Genomic DNA, 15431 nt, shown 5'->3' with positions numbered 1-15431 from the left:
GATGGAAATCCAGACACTTGCAGGTAAGTAGTTTAACCCTTCCCCTAGCACAACCCTCCCGTAGTCTAACACCCCCCCCCCCCAAAAAAAAAAACCCTCACCCGGAGCCTAACCCTAACCCTTCTCCTAGTGCATAGCCCTAATACTTGCTGTCTGGATCGCAGCCGCCGGGATTCTGACTCCTGTAGGGATTCCAGCACCAGCATTCTGTGTGGCAGGATGACATCTACATCCCCCAAACCACTTCCAGTTGTCAGAGAACTTAATTGCAGCACAGAATACTCATAGGCAAGCACCTAAAGAACACGCCCAGTCACTTCAGTTTAACGCAATGGAGGACGCAGTTTAAGTTACTGCAACTGATTCACTGCTGTTCTCCTTTATGCCCTGCTCAAGGACTCATCCATCTAGTCCTTCCCTCATCATGAGTAACAGAAGATTTTATAATAGAGCATAGATGATCCTGTCAGTAACGCCTCTGAAATTATCCCCATCTCAAGTCTCCCTTTGTTTGAATGAGAAGAGTCACACCTACAGCAGACCTCATTTGAGGGTCAATAAATGCACTCAATTCAATATTCCAAATATAGGAAAACTACTGAGCAGAGAAGTTCTCATTCCAAAGCATCTTTGCCACTCACACAGGCTTACTTCAGTCCTTTCCTGAGGACCCTCCTCCACCAGTATATTAGTAGCCAGTATCCCTAGCTTTTGCCACTTGTGAACAAGGTAAAAGAAGTGGCATACAAATGGCTGCAGTGCGATTAAAAGACCAACAGCGACATTCACATTTAAATCTTGCTGGGATATGGACTCAGATTCTGAAGTATGTTATTTTACTCACCAAGGCTTCAGGGCTCCTGTAATAATAGAGAATGAGTTGCAGTAACCAAAATATTGACTCAGCCTTAGTTGCATTAGTGGGTACAAATGTAAACAATGAACCTGATTACCTCCAACTCCATATCCAGTTTAAATTATTGGATATAGTAGGTCCTCTCTCTTTTACTTTGTGTGGGTACTGCATGAATTATTACTGATAGTGATGTTCTAATGTGACCAACCCAGAAAATTTCAGAATAGGCTCAGTAGTAAAAGGATTAATTGATATACTATTGTCTGCACTCATTTAGTACATTAGAGTGTGTGTATGTATGTGCACTGTATATATATATATATATATATATATATATATACACATACATATACATACACACTCGCACAATAAATATACATTAAAGTATATATATCTCAGTGCAACAGAGGTGATAAAAGGTCTTTCTATGATGAAGTACAAAGCATGGGATTTTGCTGTAGAAAGAGATGAGATGGAATGTGTGACTAGCAGTTGATACTGTATGTCTCCCGCACAAACAAAACATTCATAACAAAAACATGGAAGGCTGGACATTGAGCACAATACACAAACACTATACTCAGAGTGGCTTCAATCAGATGCTAGAACTGCTGATTTTGTCAGCTGCTGAGATTAATGGATTTGGAACAAGCACAACAGAAACAATGCTTTCACTGACTTCGAATGGCCAACATCCAATACATATACACTTCTGCAAAGTGCAAACAGAGGACTGTCTGACAGAAAGACACTATCTTTGTCCAAAGCAACAGCTAACAACACGGATATGGGACTTATTCTGTTATTGTGTAGTATTTTGTGGCTTTGGGATGGAATGAATTCCCAGCAGGTAGAAATGTCTGGCATGCCGACAGAGTTAGACGCAAGGCGGCACACAGTGTTCTGCAAGATGCTGGTGTTATTGCTATAAACATCTACCATTTGCCTTTGGCTAATTGTAGTAAAGGATAAGCTGTTTGCCAGTTTACGTAAGATTAGAAACCAAACCTGTCTGAACAACTTTACATAAAGACACCTGTAGCATTTTTCTTGACACTACAAGGATGTATCAAATTGTATTATTAATACAGCAGATTTACACTTAAGAGAGGTGTTGATAAGAATGTGAAGCACCAATTACAGAGATTCCAGCTTTCTGATGACAGATATTTATATATTTATCTAACGTCATTAATGTCAATATATTGAATCATGTGATATTAAATATATTTAGTTCCTAACATCAGCATATCTATGTCCAGCATGTACATTGTGGAGATTCATAGCCCTGTGGTATAGTTTATCTCTCTATATGTATATAAGTGGAAAACAAGCTATGGTGCACTTGTTTAAACCGATTTTAGTTACATTAATTGTTGGGAGTAGTGTTCATTTTAGCACCCTGCATCTGTCACAACCCGAGCAGTTCCTCTTTCCTGCCTGGGGTGTCACTCTGCTCTGGTGCTTCTAGCACACCCTGGTCTGTATCTCAAATGTTTGTTGCATCAGCTGAGTTTGCTAGAAGCATCAGAGCAGAGAGTGACACCCCAGGTAGGAAAGAGAAACTGCACGAGCTGTGACAGGTGCAGGGTGCTAGAATGAGCACTATGGGAGTATGTACGGGATGGCTCAATAAATAAGGTTACAAGACTTCTCACGTGCGTAATATTCTCTATTTCATTCTAATTTCCTGTCAGGCCAGAGCAGGTAGACCACTGCTTCTCCTCACGTTAACTAGACTGTGATCATATCAGTCATACTGTCCCATCATCAGTTGTAAGATGGCAGAGCTGGCGAAAACATGATCAAACATTGAGGTGCGTTGTGTGATCAGTTTTCTGTATCTATAGGGCACATCAGCAGCTGAAATTCATTGCCCACTGGTCAAGGTGTATGATTATAACATCATGTCACGGAAACAGATTTGGGTTTTGTGAACTGCCTTTGATAATGGCAGGACAGACGTTCAAGATAAGCAGCGATCCGACCGGCCAAGTATGTTCACCACAGATGACAATTTGTGCCACAATGAAGGTATGATTCAAGAGGACAGACACATTCAAGTTAGTGATATTGCTGACAAACTGAACATCACAGTGGATACTGTGCATAACATTGTTCATGAGAAACTGGGGCAGGGGCGTATTTACCCATTGGCCGGATGGCACTTGCCAGGAGCGCCGGCCAAAGGGGGGGCGCTGTCCGGCAGTGCCACCAGCAGCCAATGGGTGGACTACCCCAGGGGCTTGAACTAGGGGGCACTGTATTGTGGGGGCCGCTACTGGGGGCACATTATGGGGGGGGGGTGGCCGCTACTGGGGCATTGTATAGGGGGGACTACTACTGGAGGCACTGTATAGGGAGGACTACTACTGGGGGCAATGCATAAGGAGGACTACTATTGGGGGCAATGCATAAGGAGGACTACTACTGGGGGCACTGCATAAAGGGGAATACTACTGGGGGCACTGCATTGGGTGGACTACTACTGGTGGCGCTGCATAGAGGGGAGTACTACTGGGGCACTGCATAGAGGGGACTACTTCTACGGGCACTGCATAGGGTGGACTACTGCTGGGGGCACTGCATAGAGGGGACTACTACTGGGGGCACTGCATAGGATGGACTACTACTACTGGGGGCACTGCATAGGGTGGACTACTACTGGGGGCACTGCATAGAGGGGACTACTACTGGGGGCACGGCATAGAGGGGACTACTACTGGGGGCACTGCATAGGGGGGCTATTACTGGGAAAACTTCCTGAAATTATGGGGAGGAGGGGGGCGCCAGTCCATTACCTTGCCAGGGGCGCTCAGATTCCTAGATACACCCCTGAACTGGGGTACAGTAAAAAATGTTCACGCTGGGCACCAAAGAAACTGACAGAAGTTCACAAAACCAATAGGATGGGATTGTCTCTCATGCACTTGACCCTGTACCATGAGGAGGAAGTGCAGTTCCTGCAGGGTATCGGTACAGGCGATGAGACGTGGGTGCAGTATGTGACACTGGAGACAGCAAGAATCCATGACATGGAAACATGCATTGTCCCCACCTTCAAAGACATTCAAAACAACTCCATCAGCAAAGCAGGTCAGGGCAACTGTGTTTTGGGACTACAAGGGCATGCTTCCTGTTGATTTCCTCAACTAGGGAGATAGTGTGAATGCTGTCTGCTATTGTGACACATTCAGACGGTTGTGAAGAGCATTTAGTCAAAAACGACCTTGGTTACTGAGAACAGGCGTTGTATTGCTGCACGATAATGCCAGGCCACACTCTGCCAACTGCACACATGAGTTGTTAAGTTGCTACCATTGGGAGGTACTGGACCATCATCCCTACAGCCCTGGCCTGGCACCGAGTGATTTCCATCTGTTTGGACCATTGAAGAAGCACATGGGTGGAAGGTAAATCGCAATCGATGGCGGAGTTCCGGATAACGGGACTAGAACTGAGAGGTAAGTATTATCCCACTGCCCCGACCCAATCCACAAGTGTGTTTTGAATCCTATAATACCTAGTTACAGCAGATGGATCAAAACCTTACGGCTTCACAATATGAGGATTCCCAAAGTGGACATTCCCTTTATATGACAACTTCATTAACACCAGATTTAAATGTAATAGATTGTGTTTTTGGACCTTGAAAATTGTAACCTAAAATCTAAATACCATGTTATAATTATATAATATTCTCGGTAAAGCGCTGCGAAATATGTGTGCGATTTATAAATAGCTGGTAATAAATAATAAATAAATAATTAATACTACATTACATTCTTTGGGTATTTCAAAATGTGAATATAGTTTACGGAATCTACATAGGATAGCTGAGTACACTGAAACACATAGAATAAATAAGAATCAATAAAATATTAGAAAAAAACCCTGACATAATCTGATGTAAAAATACCAAATTTTAATAAAAAAGAAAGACATTGTTATAGCTCAACATTGTTGAGGTTTATTTTTTAGTTTTTGTTCCAAATTAGTAACATTGATAATTACTTGTTTATCCACACAATAAATAAGCAACAGCTGTGACTAGACAATGGTCAATGCTTACCTCTGCACCTGAATACCTTTCTGTTTGCAGCACAAGATGATCTAGGCTGACCTCACTGTCAATAGGCATACACAGGAACCGAAGTCTAAAGATTTCCCTGCGAGTAGCAGCATCTGGCAAAGGCACAAAAATGATTCTGTCGATACGTCCTGGACGCATCAAAGCCTGAAATGGAGAGAAGAGACATGACTGTGAAAACCCCCCCACAAACTAAAATCCTCAAACATATGGTGCATACACACGGTCAGATTTTCTTTCAGATTTGAATCATAACAATTTTAAAAATCGTGCTATCTGAAAGAAAATCTGACATGTCAGCCTGCAACGATGCGCGTTCCTGTTTTTCACGTAACGATATCTGACATCTGATGTGTTTGCAGTCAGATTTCGATTTCATTCATTTTAATACTGTCTGAAGTCGTTCAATCGTTCGTAAAATCATTCAAATCGTTGGAAAAATTGTTCAATCGTTCATCTGACAGCCCCAATACACAACAACCTTCACTGAGCACTACAGAAATGCATAAATAAATACATCTAAGTAACTGCATACAAGATCAGAAAAGTGGAGAGCCTGCAACTACAACAGTGACTAAACACCACACAACAGGAAGAACTCACATTGATTATTGTGTCCAGGAGGTGATGACCTTGAGCTTTCAAGCACTGCCCTATTATGTGAGCTGTGACATACTAATTATTCTGCAAAGTCTGCTGTGCCTTTAGTAAGAGCTAAATTAAAAATAGTTAAAATAACAACAATTGTGCTTTTTGAGCCACATGTAGCAGTAACACTTGTCTGCACAGTTTTGACAAATATCTGACTTCCTAACATTCCTTAGACATGTCTGTATCTCTCACTGTTATGACATATGCTGTATCAGTAGTATGGACTTGCATGTTAAACAGCTATATACTTTCCCTTGTAATCAGCAACCAAGTAGTACAAGGGTAAAACTTGATATATTGTTATCTGTAGCTCTTTTTTATCTTTGCTAGTTAGCCTGTGTTCAGCAGCAGCAGAAGTATAACTATCTACTACAAACATCATATTTAGTTGCAAGTCATGATATATCATGATTACTATAACAATACATCTAAGGTCATTAATAAATAATACATTTATGAAAATGGTATATTTGTAGAAAGATGGCTGACCAGTGTAATACATCTACTTATAGACATGCATAGACTTTCTTGATGAACGATTCTTTATATTGAAGTAAGTTGTGGATGCAGTAGTGATAGAAAGTTTGTGCACTATGTATAATCAGTGCCATAACAGGGCACTTCAGTGGCCGGGGCAGGCTGCCACCGCCTCCCAGTTTATGATGTACTGTTCGCTAAGATCGTGCCCAACGTGTCTCCATAAACTCCATAAGCTGGTCACCGTGACACCAACACTGCAGCCCTTTTGGCTGGGTAAACACTAAAGCTGGGTACACACTACACGATATCTTTAACGATTTGGCCGATTCCGACACATTGGACGACAAATGTTACTGTATAGTGTGTATGCACTACATCGTGTAGTGTGCGCTCCCGTGGGGTCGCTAGCCTCATCGCCTGGTCTTATGTACTGCATGTAATATCAGGTGATGCGGCTGATGATCCTATTAAGCTATGTGGGGGGGGGGGCGGCATATTGGGCGGTCGGGCATCGGATCGCCCAGTGTGTACGGACCGCCCGATTTGACGGCCCGTCGGCAGCCGGGTCGTGTGTAGCATCGCTGGGTACTCTCATTGTTTTGTGTGTACCCAGCTTGACTGAATTTCCCTCTATGCGGCCCTGTGTATAACAATGTGTATTTAAGCATTAGTTTAATGTAAACAATTATTTATTTATTAACATTTTCTTATATAGCGCAGCATATTCCGTTGCGCTTTACAATTTGAAACAACATTAATAGAACAAAACTGGGTTGTCGGAAACAGACATAAAGGTAAGAGGACCCTGCTCGCAAGCTTACAATCTGTAGGGAAATAGGTGTTGATACACAAGGATAGGTGCTACATATTGCAAATTGGTCCAGCCCGACTGCAGATGTAAAATGTAATTTGAGCCCTAATACGAAACAATAAATTGGTTAAACTACACAAATTGTTAGTCATTGTTCCCCAAAGGCCAGTATACATGGGTGCCCAAGTAACAATGTTACTTGTATGCCGGCCTTTAGAGAACTCTGTGCTTTTACACTGTTTTCCTGCACGTAACAGGCAGCATGAGTGCTACTACATTCCTGACTAACAAGTATTACTTTGCTCTGTGAACACTGCCAACTGCATCACATAACGAATTGGTGTTCCCGTGTCACATCAGTAAGTACAGTAAACAGTATATAAGTGTAGATTAACTACGCTAATAAATGTGGTTGCAGAAACAAGTGCTGCCATAGATCCTGGTTATTCCTGGTGTTTGCGAACGTAAGGTTACCAGAATGTTGATTATGATAATTATCCTACAAACAAAAGCAAAACAGAAAGGCTGACACAGAGACAAATCCCATTTTATAAGATTGGAGACAAAATTATGTTGACCCAATGTTGTAGCCTAAAAATATAAATGAGTGGAAGCAATTTTGTTTCATATGGGCAGATGTACAAAGCCTTGGAGAGTGACAAAGTGGAGAGAGATAAACTACTATCAATCAGCTCCTAACTGTCACTTTTCAAACACAGCCTGTGACACGACAGTTAGGAGCTGACCGGTTGGTACATTAGGGTCTGTTTACTAAGCCTTGGATGGAGATAAAGTGAACGGACATATAAGTCCCAACCAATCAGCTCCTGTAATTTTTCAAACACAGCCTGTGACATGGCAGTCAGGAGCTGACTGTTTGGGACTTTATCTCCGTTCACTTTGTCTCTATCCAAGGCTTAGTAAATAGACGCCTTCATCTCTCTCCAAGGCTTAGTACATCTGCCCCATGAAGGTAGAGCACCAAAAATCACCAAGCTGATAAGTGGGATTGATTGGCTGATACAGAAAATAATTGGCTGTCGATGATGCTACAAGACATGTTACCGTTTACTAAACTCAAAGGTGCACATACTTTTTCAGAATAAACACAGTGAATGCTGGATTGGACAAACACAACAAAAACTATCCACTATAATCACAGAATTGGATTTAGAACAAATTACATTTTAGTTCTCATTAATGAACGAATACGGAGAATTCCAATATGTTCACAAACTTTATTCCACTACTGTACATAGGTTACACTAATGCCATCGCAGCTGCAATCTCTTACAGACCACAATAGTGAAAATATGCTGATGTTTCCAAAGCTTACCCGAGCATATGGACGCCCACTGCTGCCTTCTCAAATCCATCCGACCATGTGTAACAGCGTAAACATCAGGAACATCGACGCAGATTGGGCAGCAATGCAGCATGTCTGACCTGTCTCAAACACTGCATCTCTCCTGACACGCTGAAAGCTCTCATGCTGAGAAGGAGATCACAATGGCTACTTTATGCCGCCAATAAAAATGGCATTTAAACAGTCAGACGTGCAGAGTGGATCCTCTGTACGAGTGTAATCACAATACACTCGCTGCATGTGTACAGTGCGGCATTCGCACATGTGTATTAGCTAACAATCACTCCATCTGCATAAATATCTGTATTGCATAAATCTCGGAATCAGGCCCATAATTAGGTCTAGCAATGATAAAACAATGGAACTCACTTGCGCACACACATTAGTGGGCTGGCTGCTTATCCCCCAATGATAAACACCAGATCATAAACTAGAAAGTATTCCAAAAATACGGGTCCAAGCACTTAGCCCCCAAGGGTATAATCAAATCCCAAATATCATTAGGAGAGATATGATAATAAAACAAATATTTTTCATATAGTCACGTTTTTCAATGTTGTAGTTCCACTTTCAGTCCAAATAAAAGCCCAATCTTGATTCCTTCAACATATGTGAGTTTTCAACACCATTAACCAAATGCTGATATATAATTCCTCATGTAGATGTCATATAAAACAGAAGGAAAGGGCATTCAGTGTAAAAACATCGAACAATTTATTTTGCATAAAAGTACACACATTAAAATGGCTACGTACCATATATATCATTTTTCAGAAAAGGTACAGTTAAATGCATATAGGGGTCCAAACTGCACCAACGCGTTTCAACCCACTATAGGTCTTCTTCAAGGTGTGTTTATGTGTTGCTCAGGACCAGGTACTTATAGGGGTTTAGAGCTACCACCCACTTCCTATAGTGGGTGGGCGGGCTTAAATCATGAATTTAGAAGCTTGTGTTGATAGCGCACTGGCAAGTTTTAATAAATAATTTATTAAAACTTGCCGGCTTCTAATTGGGATGATCTGGCCATATGTCAAGAGTGGAGCAATTTATGAAGGGAGTAACTCATTATATGCAAACATAAGGATCTATTTATAAGATTCATGGTTTAAGCCCGCCCACCCACTATAGGAAGTGGGTGGTGGCTCTTAGCCCCTATAAGTACCTGGTTCTGAGCAACACATAAACACACCTTGAAGAAGACCTGTTGTGGGTTGAAACGCGTTGGTAGAGTTTGTAGGCAGCAATACCATTATCTGGAGAAAAGGAGGTACAGCTTAGTAGGGGAGCTTATATAAATGACACCTATATGAATTTAACTGTACCTTTTCTGAAAAATGTTGAAGGAATCAGGATTGGGCCAAGATTTTGACTTTTATTTGGACTCAAAGTGGAACTACAACATTGAAAAACGTGACTATATGAAAAATATTTGTTTTATTATAGTATCTCTCCTAATGAAATTTGGGATTTGATTACCCTTGGGGGCTGAGCGCTTGCACCCGTATTTTTGGAATAAGGTCTAGCAATGATGCCTGAGAGGAATGCCAGTATACCGAATAAAAAACCAGAGCACTGGTTTCTGCTATTAAAACATCTAGATAATATTATTTGAGATGATGCTCTATATTTAAACTGTAGCTTTTGAAAGGGAGTCAGCAGGGAACCTGTGGATATTGTTGATCAGTGTAAGTTAAAATAGAATGCTACACAAATTAAACAAAGATGTGGAAAGCGCTGTTCAATATAATAAATCTACGTATAGCTGTAAAATAGCAAAAGGTCATTTTATCTCCATGTTTTATTTATTACAACAAGGATTTGACATCATAGTAATCAAAGTAAAAAAAAATAATTAAAAGTCATACTAGTTGTTACTATGAATGCAATATGTAAAAGTAAACATAATCTCCCCTTATCTGAAATAATGACAAATATTATTATATTTTGTATTGTCAGGTGAGGATTTTCAGGCAATGCACAACTGAAAGCAAGTTTCCTCCTCATTGTGCCAAAGGAATAAAATGCGTATAATTGCCCAAATGCAGAGTTGCACCTATCTGTACACATGGACTCATAGCCGTCATCATTCCCAATATGGAATAGCACCAGCCCTATACTAGGTGCAAAAGATGCGTCTGTACTTACAACTCTGATTAGCCCATCAATACGCCCTCTCTGAACTTAGACTGCATGGGAACGCCCAGTTACAGCCCAGTGGAGATGTGAATGTGATTCGTATGACTCTGCATCACCTGTAGTTGCCTTATGCTTGGTTCTAGAGCATGCACAGTGTGGAAACACACAAGATAGGCTGCGCAAATGGACTAAGATTCAACGCTGCATCAGCTCCTTTATCTCTGCACACTTTTTACTATGAGGGCAATCAAGAAAGTAAAGACCGTTTGTTCATTCCCGCCGCAGGTCATTCACCCTCCCCAATTCATGGTCGGATGGTCTACCTAACCTGTTTTCTAAGTGCCCTGTAAGTGGCGTGCAGTTATGATTGTTTTTGGCGATGTTGTGCATTGTTATAATGAACCCTATATGCAAAACCCCTCCGACTCTTAAGTGTGGAGTCTTAAACTGGGTACACACTGGCCAACATATTGGCTGGTCAATTGAATGGCCAATATATCGTATGCCCATCGGCCGGTGTGTTCAGATGATATGTCTGTGAACGATGTAGCAAAAAATGGAAATAGACACAATACTCCCAGCGCTACGTCAGATTGTTTGGTAGTTTTTCACCATAGAAATCTTAACAGGGGTCTCTTCACAGATGTTGCTCATGTAAAGAAAGCTAGAACATGTACATAGTGAAGTACAATTTAATAAATCTCACAGTTACAATTCAAATAATAAAAAGAACAAGATTCAGGTATCCCTCAACAGCTGAATGGCAGTAATTACAGAGTTTAATGAGAAGAGCTGACAATGGTCGGTTCTTACTCGCATGTGTGGAATATATCCAGTGTATCTCCCGGGCAACAAGCAGGATACAAGGTCTCCATCTGCCACAGAAAGCAATTACTGCCCTCTGGTTGGGTTCCCCGTCTCTGCACAAACGAGTTTCGGCCCCTTCCTAGGGTCTTTTTCAAGGCGTTATTCAAGTGTGAAGACCTTGAAAAAGTGACGTAAATTAATCCCAGATGCCCGGAGGCAAGTTATAATTTGGTGCCCCCCCCGTCACAGCCGCTGACACTGTAATTTAGCAATTTGCATGCAGAAAGGCTATAGGTAGACGAAGGCAGCAGCTGATGGTCTGACATGGAACTCTTCACTAGTGTATGGTGGCTTCTCAGGTGCTGGGAAGAGGTGCCATGTATTGGGTGGCCCTGACACTCCGGGTACATAGTTACAGCCCTAATATGTTGTGGATAATGGAGGAGGTACCCATTAAGAGCTGGAGCCCGGCACAGGTGCCTCCATTGTTTCCCATAGTTCTGCCCCTGTTTGTTTTCTAGTTTCATTCTTCTAAATCTACTGCAATCATTAATTTTTAGTACAACTAAAGTCACACAATATGGAAAATTCATTGTGGGTATATAAATCAATTGGGATTCCTGGTAGCAACAAATGTGAAATATTTTTCAATTAGCCTGAATATAAAGAACATTCCTGGGGTAGAAGAAAGAAATAACCTGTAAAGATATTAGTAAGCATCTGGTTGGACTAAACTTAAAGTCACTTTGAAAACCAAGAAGTTAGGTGATAACTTTACATTTTGTAGTCCTGTTGCAATGTAGCTGCTGGCAGTTATCCACCTTGGTTTACATGTTCATTACACCATTAAGACAGATCATGTCAAAACGTTTCATGTTCTTTCATGCATATTCATGAACAATGACTATTGCTTTAGTCTTTCTAAAGTAAACAAAAAAAACACTATTATAAAAGAGAAATGTATAAAGACTTGTCTTGTAATGCTTTTTGTTCCAGCTATCCCCTGGGCAGTATAATTTAAGTTCCCATTGATTACAAATATTGCATGGTTGCCTTGGGCTGCAGGCCAACAGGAGCTTTCCCAGCTTCATCATGTCAGTGAAAGTCATGCAGAAAAATGAGAGGAAAGGAGCTTCCTTCCTGTAACCAATACAGCTAACACCCTTCCTGATCATTCTTTATAGAGGCTGTTGTGCTGGAAATTATTGGCTATGACAATTTATAACTCTTTTTAACTATGCAATAAATAACAAGAAAGCCCCCCTGACAACTCACGGTGTTTGTCCTTGCTCTTGGCTATTCAGATTGCATGCTGTTAGAATTGGCCAAGACTGAAATCAGAGCATCCTCAGAGTGCACTCAGACCCAGGGACACCTACATAATTTTGGTATGCTAAAATTCTGAATATGTTCTGACAGGTCTAAGAGGCAGAGGTCTCGGGTTTCAGTGAGATTCGCTCTGCTTGTATTAATGCAAACACTTTGCACAAAAATCTCGCCACATGCAGGCTGAAGTCAGTGTTATGCCTTTGAACTAATTTTCTACATCGTAAAACATAGCTCCACTTTTCTGCATTCCACTGTCAGGCTCATCTACCATCCAGCCTATTTCCTTCTCAGAGGTGAATAAAGATGCCTTGGGGGTTACTGGCATGCAAAACTATATCCTTTCGCTATTTTTCTGACATCACCTGTATAATATCGTTACACATAAAGAACAAAGGCGCCTTAGACGAAACGATGGGATTCAAGCAGGTAAAAGCTATTCTTGTGTACTTAGTGGGGAAGAGGTGACCTCATCACTTACTGACTGTACTCAGTGTACTCTTACTAAAAGCTGGCATCTGCCCTCTAGGTGAAGATTTCTCATATGCCAACCTGCAAGTGTTTTGGTTGCTTTTCTTTCACATTGTGCCTTATTTAGTTTAATTACAAGAATGTTGGTATAGGACATTGTCAGATGTTTATAACACAAACCTGTGTTTCATTAGAAATTTTCAGCAAGAGCAAACATTGTTTCAATCTTATTAATGTAGTGTTACAAAACAAAGGTCATGACACAGGGCCCACTTTGTAGCAAGCTAAATATATGTAGGATCCATTGTTCCCTCTTTTAAACTATTTGATATTATATGGCAATGAGGAGGGGTGATAAACAGTATAAACCACTTGTAAATAAGTTATCAAAGTTAACCTGACATAAATTCAAACTTTTAATTAAAAATAAAAATCGTTTAGCTGCTTACAATAATATTTTGAATTATTATATTATGTCCATTAAATTGCAAAAGAGGAAACGTGGCATAGTTAGAAGTTACAAGTGCTGGAGGCATATCTATGGGAAGCTATTATACAACATGATACAGTAGGTTGATATTATAATCAACCTTTATATATAAGGCACCGCAAGGGTTCTGCGGCGCCTTACAAAGGACGTAAATGAGCACACAAGAAAAAACAGTTATTAACAGTACAAAACATTTCTGGACAAGGACATGGTTTAATAACATTGTTGCATAACACTTAAATAAACAGTAGGGCATCAGCAACCAAGTGTTAGGTATCGTTGTGGGGAGTTAGGAGTAAATGACAATATAAGTAAGGGTAGGAAAAGCACATGAGGGAAGAGGGCCCTCCTGAGAGTTTACATTCTAAAGGGGAGGGGCAGGCAGACAGGGGTGACATAGATGGGGTGGGGTAGAAAGTGAGGAAGGAACATGGAGGAGAGCTGGAAAGCTTTGATGAAGAAGTGGGTCTTGAGAGCCCGTTTGATATCAGTACTGTTCTGAAGGATCTAGAAATATGTTTTAAGTTCTTTTTTTAAATCACGTGTTCTTAACTCCAGACCTCAAGTATCGCCAACAGGTCATGTTTTGTGGATTTCTTTAATCATGCCCAAGTGAATTAATCTATCTTGCTGGGTCAGTAATTATCCCACCTGCTTCAACAGACAGAAATACTTAAAGCATGACCTGTTGGGAAAACTTGAGGGTTGAGAACCACTGTTTTAAATTATGGAGAATACAGCATTCTAGAGTGTGTTAAGCATGTTGTTTATTTAATGAATGATTTAGGGAACATTATGTCGTAGCGGTATAGGTAGCACTTATTTTAAATATAGACCTGGTCAAAATAATTATGCACTGGAACAAATATGTAGTAAGCTTATTAAAACTCACCACATGAATGTACTATTACTGCTGCATTGTGGGATTATAGTATGTAAAAGCATTTTCCACCTGTGATCCTCAGCTCTGTCATAATCCTTCCTCCAACCATTGTTTTCAGCACTAAAGTGACACGCATCAGTGCTTATTAAGATAGATCTTAGCAATTACATAACTACACTGCACAATTAAATGTGTTATATGTGAATAATATATAGTTCTTTAAAGCAGAAATGACATAGCCAATTCCCTTCGGCAATGGATTTGTGCAAATTCCTTATTGTTATTTTGGTAGCAGAGAGCAGCACTAAAGAATAGTCTCCCATGTTCTTTGTTCTCAGTGTATCAATTGATTACACACAGTGTTGGAAGTATTTTTGGGGCTAAATATTCACCTATGTAACATAGATGAAATTAGCGATACTGATGAGATATAAGGCATTTTCTGAGGTATAGGAACTTTGGTTCAAGCCACAAAAAAAAGCTGCCCTCACCATCCAGCACTGAGGCAACCAGTACACATTAATCAAGTCCTACTTATTGCATATATTATTTGGAGTACATTGTTATCAATCCAAATCAAGTTGTTTACTTCACATCGTAATCTTTAAATAGAAATTTTGGTTGTAGTGTCAAATCCAATAATCCCATGATTAAATTGTTCAGAATCACAAACCCTCTCAATCTCTCTTAAAACATATAACATATTTTCACTGTATAACCACAACACTTATATTTATGCCAGTAAAATTCTACATAACTACTTGTGGCTTATGTTACAGTGATAGAAACTAATTCCTCAACTAGAGTGAACCCTAGGGCTTTGCTAGTCAAAAGCATCTGCCATTTGTTAGTTTGTTACACTGATGTTTAGCCACAGTGGAAACCAGGTCCTTGCCAAGTGGTTCACTACTAACAAGCCTCTATTGGCCAAATGCAAAGAGCAGATTGTGTTAGGTAAAGGGGAAATCCCCCAGCTATCTACTGGGATCTTGTACATCTGCCAATTACATTAACCCTATCCTCTTGCACTTAGCTATAATAATCCACTTGGAGTGTTCGAT

At 40.5% G+C, this 15431-nt stretch overlaps 1 protein-coding gene across 2 annotated transcripts in view; it reads right to left on the bottom strand.

Moving 5' to 3' along the window:
- AFG2A (AAA ATPase AFG2A) overlaps positions 1-15431 on the bottom strand; it is a 544164-nt gene that overhangs the window by 59458 nt on the left and 469275 nt on the right. The window contains exon 15 of one of the 2 annotated variants that reach the window (XM_088452282.1): positions 4929-5093. The exons of the other annotated variant lie outside the window; for it this stretch is intronic. Coding sequence (XP_088308408.1) covers positions 4929-5093 — 165 coding nt within the window. The remainder of the gene's footprint in view (positions 1-4928; positions 5094-15431) is intronic. 2 annotated transcript variants of the gene reach the window in all.

This window comes from Taudactylus pleione, unplaced genomic scaffold (assembly GCF_031769625.1).
Source record: "Taudactylus pleione unplaced genomic scaffold, aTauple2 ptg000036l, whole genome shotgun sequence".
NCBI classification, from domain to species: Eukaryota; Metazoa; Chordata; class Amphibia; order Anura; family Myobatrachidae; genus Taudactylus; species Taudactylus pleione.
The sequence above is the reverse complement of the archived record's forward strand: the minus strand, read 5'-3'. Positions and strand labels throughout refer to the sequence as shown.